The 17,009-nt window shown below is 28.7% G+C and overlaps 1 protein-coding gene across 1 annotated transcript in view; it reads left to right on the forward strand.

Annotated features, from left to right (window-relative positions):
* The window catches only part of LOC119603187 (fat-like cadherin-related tumor suppressor homolog), a gene marked incomplete at its 3' end in the record, with an annotated part of 153,318 nt that extends 136,945 nt beyond the window's left edge, over positions 1-16,373 (forward strand). The window contains exon 11 of the mRNA XM_037955141.1: positions 16,199-16,373. Coding sequence (XP_037811069.1) covers positions 16,199-16,373 — 175 coding nt within the window. The remainder of the gene's footprint in view (positions 1-16,198) is intronic.
* Positions 16,374-17,009: the final 636 nt, after the last annotated feature.

The following is a 17,009-nucleotide window of genomic DNA, read 5'->3' on the forward strand; positions in this document are numbered from 1 at the left end:
TACTACGAAGAATACAGCCACACTTGGGTCCTGGGACCTCCAGGACGCAAGAATTGCCTGCAAGATCATAATGGAAAGGGGAAGAACAGTGATAATAGGAGAGAAAATATTAGGATATACTATTAATATGTACATACATAGTTGCATTATTAACAGTTATAAGAAACTGAGAATAATTATGAACATCCGAGAGTTGCGCTTATACTGTCATGAAGTACAGACGTACCGAATTCGGCGGCAGCAATTTTGAAGTATATTCAATAGTTCAGATTTACAAAATTGTAAATAATTCTATAATTTTCTACAATAACTTAGTGAAATATAAAATTAATAAGTCGAATAGAAACTATAAAATAATTTAGTCTTTTAATAAAATGAGTGTGAGCTCTGCTCTAAGCTCAGATTTATTAAAAATAAAAACAACTAAATTGAACAATGATAGAAAAAGAAAAAGTAGTGACACAATGGAAAATGTAAATAAACAATCAAAGAGTAATTACTACTCACTTCTTGACCTTGAAGATGATTTTCAATTTGATGAAGTGGAATTACAAAAATTTAAACAACACGTGCAAGTGTACAACAATAAAATAAAAGAAAGTGGTAATATCGTAAGAGAAAATAAGTCTCCAAATAATGCTGTCCCTGCACCATCAAGAGAAAATATGTCTCCAAATGATGCTCTCACTGCACCATCAACAAGTAAAAACTTAACTCAGGATGGCACGAGTCAAAAAACAAATCAAAATAATCAAAACAAAAAACTAAAAATTCCACCAATTCATATTTTCGATATAGATTCATCAGAACTAATAAAATTTATAAAAAATTGTTTAAAAATCAGTGACTTTAAAATAAAAGAGCTCAAAAATAAAAACAAAAACACTTTAATTCTAAATACAATTGAAGACTACATGGAACCAAAATGTGTTAAATGTGATAAACAACATGAAATCGGCAAATGCGAGATCCCTAAGGACGACATTAAGGAACGGGAAAATATATTCTGTGTTCTCTGCAACAAGTACGGCCATCCAGCATCTTATAAAGGATGCGAGAAATATAAAGAACTGCAAAGAAGAATTAAAGCGAAAAGACTGGACATTACGCAGAAAAGTCCACAAAACTTTATGAACATAAATAGTAATTTAAGTTATGCTAATGCTGTTAAAACTAATAATAATATAAGTATCAATAATACTAACAATAACCTTAACAACAATTTCTTTGCTGATCTACAAAACTCAATTCAAAATTTATCCAACCAAATACTTAATTTCCAAAAACAGTTGCAAATTCAGGCATCAAGAATTGATGTTCTATATTCACTTCTACAGGCATAATGAACAATATCACAGTGGGGCAGAATGGAAATTTTTTGGAAATAAATCTGGCATTTCTAAACGGCTGATCCGATCGGGATAAAATTTGGCGTGAGCGTAGCCAAGGAGTATTCGAGTTTAAGTTTTGAAGATGAACCCTGCAGATGCCCCAGGGACGGCGCTGTGGCGGCTCAAAGTAGGGTACCTACGACATGTTAAATTTTTAAACTCGTGCCATTTTTTTGTTTTTCACCCAAATACAAAGATTTTTATATTTTGTGAAAGCGCTCGACGAGATCTTGAAAAAACATGCTTGGACATACTACTTATCTCTTATAATATCCGAGTTATAGGCATTTAAAAATTTAGTGATACAAAATTTACCATACCTTGGTCCGCCTTTTTTTGAATACCGGGCGTAATTTTGGACCAAATGGACTCAATTTTTTCTTGTTAGTTAGACAACAAAATTTCCAATAATATACAAAAAATTTCAGATCAATATCGTTTACAGATCCAAAAATATACGTTTTTTAATTTAAAAATTCAAAAAATTTTAGATTTTTGGCGTTTTTTTGCCAAAAATGTGTCTTAACTCTTTTATTAATAAAATAAATTTTTTATTAAGAACATATAACAATTTTATAGTTTTCTAAAAGGTATCTTTACGCAGAACGCTTTGGCGTAAAAAACTTGTCCTATTTTTTGAAAATGTTGCCACTGCGTCCTTCCGAATATGACCTATTTTTTATCAAAACTTCAACTTTGGGCGACATGTTCTAAAATCCCAAAGCTGGGTTCAGAAAACTGAAAGCAGTTTTGGAAACCTCAATATGTTTTCTATTTACTCCAAAAGTATTTTCCCAGCCCTGAAAGAAATGTGGACCCTATGGGCAAAAAAGTAAAAAATTCCATTTTTGGGATTTTCATTCCTATTTTTGGGAATTGCGGGATGCCCTTTGACCTTTTCAATTTTTTTTTTGCATATTCTTATTTGAAATGACAAATTTAACAAGCGTTGAAAATTTCATTGAGTTTTGTTCATAAATAAAGATTTTGTCATATATTACATATTTGTTTAATTTCTAAAACTATGATTTATATCAACATTTTAATAGGATCGCAGATAGCTACAACAATTTAGTCCATATTTATCCCTTAATATCATTTTTTAGTTAGATATGGAAATTCTCGACCCTTTACAAAAAATTTCAAGCCAATATCTCAATTACATTCAAAAATATGTTCATTTAAACCTGTGTCCTTTAATTTCATCTTTTTCATATTTTAGTATTAAGTATGACAGAACATATTTAAATCTTATATTTACCTATTTTCTATTTGTTTGCTTATCCTTATAATTGAAAGGTCCTATTATGCTTAAATTTTCAAAAATTTATAACTATTTCTTACCTAAATTTTTTCGGCAGATCATTTCGTTCTGTTTCGTTTATGATCATGTAGGTAAAAATGTACAGGTAATGATAATTTCGATTCATTCACTAATAAGAAATATCAATGACTGAATTACAGGTTATAGTAATATAGTCCTAAATGTTAATAGGTAGACAATTCGTAATTTTTTACTTTGGAATACCTGTATCGGAAATGACAAGAATTGGTATATAAGTAAACTTCTCAGATTTTAAGTACCATATTTAATAAATCTACAATGAAGATTAAATTAAAGTACGAAGAGTTGTGTTCCGTTTTATGGAGTATATCTTCAAAAGGGCCAGAAAGAATTGAAGACATTTCAAATTATATAAAAACTACATATAGTAGAAAAGTAGACAAAACAGGCATATCAAAAATTGAAAACTTTTTAAAACTTTTTGATGTAAAAAGTAAGTCTGTGGATGGAAATCAAAAGAAATTTCGATTAAAATTTTGTAGTTGGATGGAAACTACTACGGAAATCTCAACTTACAACACATCAATAGGAGCGCCTTGCAAGTCATACGAAGACTTATGTTCAAGGTAAAAAAAAAGAGGGTCACACAAAAACTTTTTTCAATCTCAAATGAGGAAATTGCTGATACATTTAACGAAATGCTGAAAAAGGAAAACCAACATATGGATGTCGTACATATTGCAACTATTCTTCCTAATGCATCACCAAAACGACTTAAGCGAATTGTGGAAAGTATACCAACTCCAACATCATAATCAAATTTTACTGAAGAGGAAGCAATAGCGCTTATGTTGGAACTGGGTCTCAGTCGAAATAAGTACCAAATATTAAGAAAAGCTCTGCATGAAAAAGGACACAATATATTACCATCATACAAGGCGATCCAGGAAAAAAAAAACAAACTATCCTACTAAATCAACAAAAAATAATGAAGAATTGAAAGAACTGAGAGCTGCGGAAAAAAGCAGAATCCAAGAAGAATTTAAAGTTCAGATGGGATTAAACATCGACAACCACTTTCAAGTTGCGGTAGTACAAAAGACGGTAATACGTCGAGAAGGTTTTTTCGTGATTTTGAAATTACTTCAAAAATAACTGGAATCGACAAGGAGTTGCTTCGAAGAGTTAAAACTATTTTAATGGCACTGAATAGTAAACATAAAATTAATGAAAATCAATTTGGGGAATACACATCTGAAATTTCTAAATTACTTGTATCTCTGTATCCATGGAGGGAACTAACACCAACAGTACACAAAGTATTGTGTCATGGTCAAATAATAATTGAATCGAATATTCTTCCACTTGGAGAGTTAACAGAAGAAGCCCAGGAAGCGAGGAATCGAGATTTTAAGCATGTTCAACTATTCAGCTCAAGAAAATGCTCCAGGCAATCACAGAATGAAGATATTTTTAATAGTTTACTTCTATCTTCTGATCCTGTTCTTTCAACTATGCGAAAAAGATCGATTTGTTATGAAACTCTATCATCTCAAAACAAGGAAGATTTAAAGGACTTATATTACCTTCTGGATATGTATACCGATATGACAGATTATTTTATAGAAAATAAGTAGTGTTAGGAATTAACTATATAAGTAGGTTGTAAGAATTAATTGTATTATGTTTAAGATAAACAGTTCAAATAAAAAAAGCTATTATACTAACTGATGATATTGTATTAAATTGTGTTTTATATTTCGGTGGGCGGGAAAGGTAATTTGTGTGGGGTGATTTAGGTGTTGTTGTGCGTGGCTCATAATAAAATTATAATTTTTTTTATTTAATATACAATATTATAATAAAATAATTAACTAAATAATTTTTAAAAATTGTCCAAATATTTTATTCAACACCAAATGTATGTTCTGTCATACTTAATACTAAAATATGAAAAAGATGAAATTAAAGGACACAGGTTTAAATGAACATATTTTTGAATGTAATTGAGATATTGGCTTGAAATTTTTTGTAAAGGGTCGAGAATTTCCATATCTAACTAAAAAATTATATTAAGGGATAAATATGGACTAAATTGTTGTAGCTATCTGCGATCCTATTAAAATTTTGATATAAATCATAGTTTTAGAAATTAAACAAATATGTAATACATGACAAAATCTTTATTTATGAACAAAACTCAATGAAATTTTCAACGCTTGTTAAATTTGTCATTTCAAATAAGAATATACAAAAAAAAATTGAAAAGGTCAAAGGGCATCCGCAATTCCCAAAAATAGGAATGAAAATCCCAAAAATGGGATTTTTTATTTTTTTGCCCATAGGGTCCACATTTCTTTCAGGGCTGGGAAAATACTTTTGGAGTAAATAGAAAACATATTGAGGTTTCCAAAACTGCTTTCAGTTTTCTGATCCCAGCTTTGGGAATTTAGAACATGTCGCCCAAAGTTGAAGTTTTGATAAAAAATAGGTCATATTCGGAAGGACGCAGTGGCAACATTTTCAAAAAATAGGACTAGTTTTTTACGCCAAAGCGTTCTGCGTAAAGATACCTTTTAGAAAACTATAAAATTGTTATATGTTCTTAATAAAAATTTTATTTTATTAATAAAAGAGTTAAGACACATTTTTGGCAAAAAAACGCCAAAAATCTAAAAATTTTTGAATTTTTAAATTAAAAAACGTATATTTTTGGATCTGTAAACGATATTGATCTGAAATTTTTTGTATATTATTGGAAATTTTGTTGTCTAACTAACAAGAAAAAATTGAGTCCATTTGGTCCAAAATTACGCCCGGTATTCAAAAAAAGGCGGACCAAGGTATGGTAAATTTTGTATCACTAAATTTTTAAATGCCTATAACTCGGATATTATAAGAGATAAGTAGTATGTCCAAGCATGTTTTTTCAAGATCTCGTCGAGCGCTTTCACAAAATATAAAAATCTTTGTATTTGGGTGAAAAACAAAAAAATGGAACGAGTTTAAAAATTTTACATGTCGTAGGTACCCTACTTTGAGCCGCCACAGCGCCGTCCCTGGGGCATCTGCAGGGTTCATCTTCAAAACTTAAACTCGAATACTCCTTGGCTACGCTCACGCCAAATTTTATCCCGATCGGATCAGCCGTTTAGAAATGCCAGATTTATTTCCAAAAAATTTCCATTCTGCCCCACTGTGCAATAGTCTTAACAATGTAAATATAACTTCAAGAAAATTAAATATTATTCATATTAATGTAAATTCAATAATAAGATTAAATAGAAGATATGATTTACAAAACTTTATTAATAAAACTAACCCTGATTTGATTCTTTTAAATGAAACAAAATTGAATGCAAAACATAAAATAAAATTTGATAAATATAAATTTATTAGAAAAGATAGGTGTGGAGCTTTGAGAGGAGATGGGACTGGTATCCTAATTAAAGAAGAATTAAAATTTAAAGAATATAACAATGAAATAGTTCCTTTAAGATCTTATTAAAATTCCTTTATCCTCAAATAAAAGTATGTTTGTTATATCTGCCTATTATCCATCTGGCAACAATAATGAATACCTCAAAATCGAACTACAAGCACTTTTCGAGGCCTTACATCTAGATCATATACCGGCGGATAGAGAGGCAGATAAAAAAATCACCACTACACACACACTATTGGCATTTTTTCATTGAAATTGCACTGAAAAAAATATTTGTTTATTTTTAATTTTGAAGATTAAATTGCATTACTGTAAAATGCGAATATTTATAAACAAAGTGTAATCAATGTACTTAAGAATGATAATTTCTTCACATAGAAACAACATTTCTAATTAAAATGTACAAAAAAAGTATGAAACAAGATTAACTTATTTACTTTCATTGTTATGCATTCTAGAAAATTATTTAGAGTGTACATTGTTTTTGTAAATTATGCTCTTGCTTTTGCAAGTTGTTTTTGTTTTTTCAAGTTGTGTTTGCAATTTCTTTAACAAAGCGACATCAACCCGCTTTGTTGAATGCTGTCAAGCAACTAAATAAAATATTTGTATTTTTGATGCTCTTGTTTAGAGGTTCGTATGCGATCGTGTTGTGTACATGTAATTTGCCGAAAATCTTCGTTGTCAGAACAATACTAGCGCCGACGTCTGATCTAGATAATGAGAATAACTTTTATCTAATGGCAGGAGATTTAAATAGTAAACATACTAATTGGGGAAATGCAACAAATAATTCTAAAGGTGTGGCATTGGTCGACTGGATGACTGATAATGAATTACGTTTTAGGAGTACTTTATATGCTACAGTTTCTCCATCATATCCTAGAAGTTCATCATATTTAGATTTATGTATTGTGGATAGTAGAATCTTCGTTTTAAAAGAAAATAAAACCACAAATTGTCTAAAAACACTAGATTATGATAGCGACCACTGTGCTCCTCAAATTCAAATATATAAAAATTCACAAATGGATCCTTTTGTTTTTCTGACAGCAGATTTTGATCCAATATTCAACTACAAAAAAACTAAATGGAATAAATTTGCTAAAGTTATAAGTGATTCAATACAAGGAGATTCATTAATACCAAATGACAGAAATTTAACAAATACAGAGATACATTTTTATTTAGAGAGAATCAACAAAGTATTAATGGATGCAATTAATATGACTATACCAAAATATGGTAACAAAGATAGGCTTAATCATATTGTTACCCCAATTATTAAAAAATTACAGTCGGAGAAAAGCAAAATGCTAACAGCAATTAAAAAACATAATAGATTGGAGTATTTACTTTTACCGGAGGAACTTTCTTATGCAAAAAATAGGCTAAAACTTATTCGAAAATTGTTACAGGATAACTCTATCAATTCAATTAATGATAATTTTAGGCAAAAACTTTAAAAATTTAGTACTAAGGACCCTTCACACATGTTTTCTACATTAAGAAAGCAATTCCGGAAACAGACATTTGTAGAACTTCTAAAAATTTCACCCAGTGATGTAAACTTGCTTCTAAATGCAAATATTGATCCTCAAACATTACAAACAGATCAAGAGAACAACTTTATAATACGAAATAACGAAAATATACTTAATGTTACTGGCTCATATTTAGAATCTGTGTATGCATCAAAAGTTATCGACCCAAATAACAACTCTCAAGCACAAGCCAATGACTATTTCTTCTCGTTTTTAGAACTTAAAAACAGATACGTAAATAGACACAGAACATTAATACATTAATAATGAATACATAAAGGCGAATGGATTAAGTCATTCCGTTGCGAAAGCGTACTTCGCCACAAGGCACAGTGAGACATTTGGCACTTTTAGAACGACATTAATCAAATCTTAGTGATATTGAGTTCTAATTTTAGTTACAGTTAGCAAACAATTGGCCAAACGCTGCACATAATAATCAGCACGATAAGACTGCGAATGGATTAAGTCATTCCGTTGCGAAAGCGTACTTCGCCACAAGGCACAGTGAGACATTTGGCACTTTTAGAACGACATTAATCAAATCTTAGTGATATTGAGTTCTAATTTTAGTTACAGTTAGCAAACAATTGGCCAAACGCTGCACATAATAATCAGCATGATAAGACTGCTGCCACGCCCATTTTTTACAAGTATATATTGAATAAAAATTAAATTTTTGGTCGCATATGTCTCAAAACTTTTGCAATCGGTTTTGAATTTTTATATATTTTTAGAAAGACAATTTTATACAGATTGCTATTTATTTATAAGAAAATGCAAAATATAAATATTTGTAGCACAGTCTCTGCAAAAAGTTAATAAAACCCATTTTCCTATTTAAACACATTTTCAACGTTTAGATACTGTTTTAAACGGGTTAGTATTATCCGATTTGTCTTAAATGCTCTGCATTGCAGTTTTAGTGCATGCTCTTCTATAATTTTTAAAAACATGCTTTATATAACCACCCTAATGAATATTAGGGTAGTCACTCTTAGAAATTTTTATCAAATTGTACAAATATTTGCAAATAATTGAATGCAACATTAACAAACAATTTATACTCTAATTAAAATTTAAAATAAAATATAAATTTCGCGGTTTTTACAAAAAACAAAATAAATTTATAATCTATGAATTTAAAACTGGAAATAAAAAATTTTACTTTTTAAATAAAGCTATGACACCTGATTGGCTTAAGTAATTGTTTTTTAAAAGCACTAATTGTGGGCTAATATATGGTGCCAAGGCCAAAATTTATGTATACCCCTAACGTGAGTTTACACTTAATTTAAAAAAAAAAAAACATATTAAATTCTATAGGACACTCTATTTTTTTTTTTAATATCTCTGAAGATCGCAAAATATCGCAGTCAATTTTCATATATATGTTTCTATAGAAAATTTCCTATGCAAGGTTTATAATTAGATAACTGCAATTGGCTGCAGTCATTAGATCTATTCCATTAAAAATATAATTTTTAAATATCTTTTTATTATTATTATTTTTTCTTAGAGTTAAAAATAAAACCTTTAAAATTGAGCTTTTGTCTAAAAAATCATTGCAGAATAATCTTGAAGTACTAAATTATAATACACTGAAGAAATTATATAAATATCTGAAATATTTACCAAGATATACGCATTCAAAATTAATATGCCGCTTCAGGAATATTACAAGAAAATTATTTTATTTTTAAAAGTAGCAACTTTGAGCACCTATATTTCGGGTTAAAGGAACTCTGCAATATTTTTAGTTATTTTTCTATAGTATATGGAATGTTTACTGTTAACTATAATAACAAGCAAGATAATTGGAAAGCGTTTAATTTTTTATTTTTGTCGTTCTAATAGTACCAAATTGGTCACTGTGCAAGGGATGATCTTTTATATATCTTTTCAAAACTAAAGCCAAAACTATCATCTGGGATTGATAATATACCGAATATAATTCTAAAGAACATTCCAAATATTTTAATTTATGAATATTTGACATTGTTTAATAATATGATTAATAATGCATACTTTCCAGAATCTTGGAAACATGCTAAGATAGTCATAATTCCAAAAAAGGGAAAGGATAACTCCGACCCGATATTATAATGAGGAATTGTGAAAAGTTAGGCCTATTATGTGAAAAACAATTTGGATTCAAATTCAGGCACTCTACTGTACATGCTATCAATTTACTGGTCTCAAACGTAACTTGGAACTTAAACAAAAAATATTGCACTGGTGCTTGCCTTATCGATTTCGAAAAGGCATTTGATAATATATGGTTGCCCGGCCTAATATATAAGTTGTCGAATTACAACTTTCCCACCCATTTAGTATTTCTGCTATATGAAATGTTGACTGATAAGAAATTTGTTATTTATAATAAAAATCAAATTAGTTCTAGGATATTTAAAATGGAAAATGGTCTTCAACAAGGAACCGTAAATGCCCCAATTCTATTTATTTTATATATACACGACCTTCTCATCGAAAATATATGTAATTGGCTTTGCCGATGATATTATAATATATCACTCCTTCAACAATATAGAAGAAATTAATAAAAATCTACAGAATACATATAACTTAATAGAAAAATATGCTTCTGATTGGAACATGAGAATCAATGTTGATAAATGCGAATCCATACTTTTTCGCCCACCAGTCGGCAAATGTAATTATAATGTGAGAACAAATTGGAGAAAATTTGAAATTAAGTCATTACTTAATAACAAAAACATTCCAACAAAAGACGTTGTTAAATACTTAGGTATCTATATTGATAAATGTTTATATTTCAACTTTCATGTCAATACACAAATAGAGAAAGCAAGAAAATCTTTTCTAATCCATAAATATATATTTTATTCAAAATATATTCAAAGAGATGTCAAAATCTTACTATATAAAACAATGGTTCGCCCTATCTTAACATACGGATGTGCTATTTGGTTCAACATCTCATCATCGTATATGGAAAAGATTAGAAAATTCGAAAGAAGATGTTTAAGAGCATGTACTTCACTTTACAAATCATCTCATAGCAATTACACTAAATTTATTTCAAATGAAAAATTATATAACTGTTCAAATATTAGTAGAATAGATAACTTTATTATTAAACTTATAAGAAATCACATCTTAAAATGTACAGAGTGTACCACTAACAATTTAATATTTGCTCCTTATTATACTGATGATCAATATATATTAAATACACTAATATCCGGACATGTACCACCGGAAGCGTTCATATATTTAGATAAAAATGGGTACATACAAAATAATCAAGGAATTCTCACTTCTATAGAAGGGCCAACGATAAATCATTTAATACTAATATTACTAACAACAATAATCTAAGATTTGATACAAGTATTGCTGGAGTAGACAGCGCAGAACAAAACAATGTAAGATATTGGTGGATTTCAAACTAAAATTTTCCCTTTTTACTCTTGCCTGACTTTCTTTTATTTTATATATAATAAGCAATAATATATAAGCAATGTTTTTGGATTTGTTTTTCATTGCAACTAAAATTTAGACATGTATATTTCTATTACAACTAATATAATAAATTCGGAAAAGAATTGTAAATATAATACAAAATATGCTAGAGTGTTCGATTATGGACCTGTGTGTAAAAAATATATTACTGATCTATTTGTTTATTTGTAGTTGAATTTTGTTATTAATTAAATAAATAAACACAAAAAAATATGAACATCCATTTCGACAAATTTAGAAACGGATTAATCTTTTAATTAAACATTTGATAGATCAGTTAGATCAAACAGTTTCAGGAAAGTATAATATAGTTTCAGGAAAGTATAATATAGTCACCTGAAATGCAAAATGGCGTAACAACCAAAAATTTTAAAATCGACTTTTTGATTTTAAATGATCCACTGCATCAAAATACATATAGCTGCAAATTTTTAGAATCCTATTGTCAAAAATACCGACTTTATAGAAGAGAAATTCAAAAGGGCGTAACAACAAATTAAGTCATTTACACAAGTAAGAAAGTCCTAAAAGGCAACATAATAGACAATGTCTGACGATAAAGTTATATTGAAACGTGCTTATCGATGTTGGAATACAATACTTGTAAGAAAATGTCGTTTTTATAACAAAAATAGCTTTCATATTATTTAGTTTTTAGTCTCTCCTGTAAAATTTTTAAAAGTGTTACGCACTTTTGCATTTCAGGTGACGATATGAGTACCTACTAGTTTCTCTTCAAAGTAGTTTTAACAACTTCTACAAAAGTCGTTATAGGGAACACCCATGCGTCTTGCATGGTTTCCAAATTTACAATTAGTTGAAACCTACTATTTAGGCATTATGTTTTATGATTATCCATACGAGGCTACAGCACCTTGCAGTTAAGCAAGTGTACTCTTGTGGCCAGCTGTCTTAAACTGAGTATCGGATATGTGGTTTTTAATGACCGGTAGGGTCATGGTGGATTAAAAATAGGGTGTGTGTCACCTCCATATAAATTAAGTACAAAAATTCCTATATTTAAGAATCTATTAAAGCTTGATTCCTTAAATTTTTCAAGAGCAACTTTGACATCCATGTAAATTACATCAGGTAGAAGACCTCAACTGTTGTAAAAGTATTTATATAAGTTAAATACATTCTAAAAGTCGTAAATCTGAGAATATGAAACAGCTAGAAAAAATTATATAGAGAATATGGTTTTTAGTGTAGCGAAGAACACTGGGTAAGCTAATGTTTTTTAAAAATAAAATATATATTTTTAAACAAATTATAAAATATATATTTTTAACAAAAAATATGAATAAAACTGCAGCGACAAAGCTGAAGCACATAACTTTGGATATTTAAAATTTTTGTTAAATTTATGAAACTTTTTAACAAAAATGACAATAAATTAAGTGATTTGTTTTCTCTTGAAGACATTTTAAGAGTAAATTAAAATAAAATTGAAGGTGGTTAATGGCAATATTTGATCCTTCGCGTGGCAGTTCACTTTTTTGCAATTTAAAATAGAGAATTTCTATTAAAGTGTTTTGTGCCATTAAAAGAAAAAAATTTATGATTTCAATAAAAATGTATCAGTTACAAAAATTCTTTAAAAAATAATATCCATCACTCCATAATTTCGTAGATTAAGTAGAAGCCGTCAATAATCGCTGTCCTGTTGATATTTCCTCTTTAGTGACATTATCTCAGCTGCATAGTACAGTATAATATTTTGAAGGACATTTTCATACATAAAACGATCCTTTATACCATTTATTAACTTTATATTTATAAATTTGTCTGATCACATTACGTCAACAACATTACCCCTTTCGTGTTTCATTTTTACAACGGCATACCGTAAATGCACCTACTGACCTAGGAACTAACTTTAATTTATCAAAATGTTTTCAATTGAACTTCCCTCCTAAAATCATCACTTCTGCAGGTCTTTTTTAGTACTTCCATAGAGTAAATTCTACTTCTTTTTCGCTCCTTTGGAAGTTATTTTTTGCTGCGTAAGTGCATTTAAATAAGGCTAGGGCTAATCATCGTTTCTCACTATTTCCTGATCATTTTTTACAACGTGTAATGCAGATCAATGAATTTGTCAGACATATAGATTTTGATACTAGGATAAACAATGTTGAAAATCGTAAAAATCGGATCACAAGTTTTTACAAACAAAATGATATAAAAAGTTTTGTAATACATCTTTATGTCCAATTTCACAGTTTAACATTTGTTAAATTTAGTATATTATGTAACAGTCTGTTAAGTGTTAGTTCCGTTTTACATGGTATATTTTAAGAAGTAATGAAAATGTAGGATATGTTATGGTAAATTTAAATCCATAGTTAAAATTTTATGATTTATATAACCTGTTTATGGTGGAGGTACAAATTAAACAACTTCTATTTTGTTGTTTATAAAAACAAGAGAAGAGAATGTTTTTTTTTTTAATAGACGGGCACTTGCAAATTTAACTTAAAAATTTATCACGGGATTTTTAGTATTTTTTCAAATAAGTTCAAGAGTATTTAACGTGCTTTCAGAACTAATTTTTAAATAAATTCACTGTCAAATTTATGTTGTTTTCTTTATTTTTTTTTTAAATTGAAGTTTCATTATTCCCATCAATAAAAAATATTGGGAAATCGAATAAATCAAACACAATTTAAAGTTTAATTAAATATTGCTGACCGCCTTGCAAGAACTAAGCAGATTGCAACAAACAAATGCCTATGAAGTGATACTACATATTTTCTAAAAGGTGGATCCGAGTAGAACAAGAATCTGTTTTTGAAATTTGCCAAACACCTCCTTTTACCTTTCAGAAAAATAGTGTCACTTCCAAGTATTTCCATTTTCGTTTATTTTGTCCCAGTCAAAATTTACGTGGGCGAGAAGCCACGCCCACATACAAATTAAAAGTCGCATATCTTAGAAACTGCAACAGCTAGAGTCCTAACATTTTTAACGGACATCCATAAGAATATTTGTGGAAAAATGGGCGGAATAGCTATAGTGTCAATATGATTACTTATAACAAAAAGTGGGCGGACTAGCAGCTTTAATATTCATCTCAACATTATGTGGAAAATAGGACGGACTTTCAACAGGGGGTTTGGAATCCCCATATGAATTACATAGAAAAATTCATATATCTAAGAAACTATAAGAGACAGAATCTTCAAATTTTTTATGTAGAATTTTGACATTCATGTGAACATTTAGAGAAAAATGGGCGGACTTTCAATGAATTAATTACAAAATTTCGTATACAACTTAACTGTTTAATTTTTTATGCAATTCAGCAAGATCAGTGTTGATAAAAGGTATTCAGCAACTGTTTTTTGTACACACAGAAAAGAATATAGTATTTTTATATGACAAACATTATTATTGAAGGGAAATGTAAAGCAGTGGTGTTGTGGGTAGAACAGTGGAATGAGAAGTGGAGCATAAGTGGTTCGAATCTAGGTCAACTGGGTCATTTTATTAAAAATATTAAAATTTTTTAAGAAACAAAATTAATTGTCGCAAAATTTATAAGTACTTTGGTAATTCCTCTTCAAAAAGTTAGATTTCTGAAAGGAAATCTTTTATATCTTTTCAAAATTCGATTATTAAAACCTCCACCATCATCACTGGAGCAGGTTTGTTATTCTGAGTGTAACAGTGAGAAATATTAATCTCATATCCAACAAGGTATAGACATATGAATATTGTGGGCTACATATGTACGTTTGAATAAATAGTGTTTAAATTTAGAAAATTAAATTAATTCTTTAAAGTATTTTTTCCATGCATGGGCCAAATCAGAAATCGCACTTCCTTCAATTTGGAAAATAGTGACTACCCAGTAATAATAAAACGAAGTTCCAAATGAATTACATTTTTCTGTCGAAGTGATGTTAAATAACTTTCGAAAAAGCGAAAATAATAATATTTTTTGAACTTACATTTTTGTGAGTTAAAAAATATTACTTTTTCTTATTAATGTTAATATTATTTATATCAAATTAGTAATATTCTATAATACTACCGTTTCAATTCCATTTAACTTCCGAAAAATAACATAAAAATTAATTTTTGAGAATGACAAAAGTAGTGAAATTGGAATCCTATGACAAACAAGTCTGTGTTAAAATCATCACTTCTGTAGGTCTTTTTTAGTACTTCCATTGAAGTACTTCTTTTTCGCATCTTTGGAAGTTCTTTTCTGCTTAGTAAGTGCATTTACATAAGGCTGAGGTTAATCATCGGTTTTCACTACTTCTTGTTAATATTTTACAAAAAGTAATGCAGATCATAGATTTTGATACTAGGATAAATAATGGAGAAAGTTATAAAAGTCGGATCACATGTTTTTACAAATAAAATTATATAAACAGTTTTGTAATACATTATTTCCATTTTCACACAGATACACAACATTTATCACAGTTTAACATTTGTTAAATTTAGTCCATTATGTAACAGGCTGTTAAGTGTTAGTTCCGTTTTACATGGTATATTTTAAAGCGTAATGAAAATGAAGGATGTATTATGGTGAATTGAAATCCATCGTTAAAATTTGATGATTTATATAACCTGTTTATGGTGGAGGGTATTTAAGATTCGGCACAGCCGAATATAACACTCTTAACTTGTTATATACGCAGTTGTCAAGCGTCATAACAAATGATATGTTTCACTCTTAAACAATTTGTTTATTTACTACAAATAAATCGCGTTGATAGATACAAACTTTTTAATTTAAATAGTTTTTGCTTCTCCTGTAAAATTTAAAAAATGATAGATAGGGCCGTTTGCGTTTTAGGTGATGAAAAACAGATTACTAATTCAGAAACATTATTCCAAACAATTTTTATTAATTTTTTTATGCATTTTTTTAAATTCCACGTGAAATTTTGAACAGAGTAGGTACCTAGCTTAACAATGAAAAATGTACATATTAATAATAAAAAATAAAATACTGTTTCTGTTATGCACATAAAACTAATTTTTATTTATTTTAAATTTAATTTTTTAGTTTAATTTTCTTAAAAACTTTGGATGCTGATGCTGGTCAAAATAGCATTTTAGAATTCACTATATTGGATGAAATATCACGTCAATATTTTGAAATTGATTCAACAACTGGGACGATAAAGCTTTTGCAGAAATTAGATTATGAATCTAAAACATATTTCCAATTTAATGTTGTGGTAAGTATATTTTATTTATTTATTACACTGAAATTTACATATGAATAATATAAATTACTAACAATTAAAACATGTAAAATTGACTATAAAGACGTCGGGATTTTTATAACTTATTACTTTCTAATTGTTTTTCTATTCATTGATGTTTCACGACAATTAAATCAACAAAAGTCAGTTGGACCAACAAGTATTACTTCTCACCATTTTAGTTTGCATCTTCGGTCACAATCTGTGAAAAATAGCTTTTAAGATGTTACCCCAAGGCGTATTTCTTTTAACTCACTATTAAAACTATGCTTATCTAATTTAGGACACGTTTAAGTTCAAAGCATTGTGATGTACGGACATTTTTTTGAGTTTGAAATGTTCATAATTTTTTCATGTTTTTGAAATTTAAACGCTTATAACTAACAGATCCTTACCTGAAACTAACCAAAAATTCAAAATCGATTTTATTGTTAACTCTAATGTATTGCATCTAAACAAATGTCTACACAAAAAATTGGACTGCTCCGACCAAAAGGAGCGATTTTATTGATGAAAAACAAAAGGCCCTATCACAATTTATCCATCTTTATATCATAACAACAATTGATAGGTTTCACTATTAAACGATTTGTTTACTTACTACAAATG

The sequence above is a fragment of the Lucilia sericata genome, unplaced genomic scaffold, assembly GCF_015586225.1.
Source record: "Lucilia sericata isolate MDLA Ls3-8-SP2 unplaced genomic scaffold, ASM1558622v1 Contig000280F_arrow, whole genome shotgun sequence".
Taxonomy (NCBI): domain Eukaryota; kingdom Metazoa; phylum Arthropoda; class Insecta; order Diptera; family Calliphoridae; genus Lucilia; species Lucilia sericata.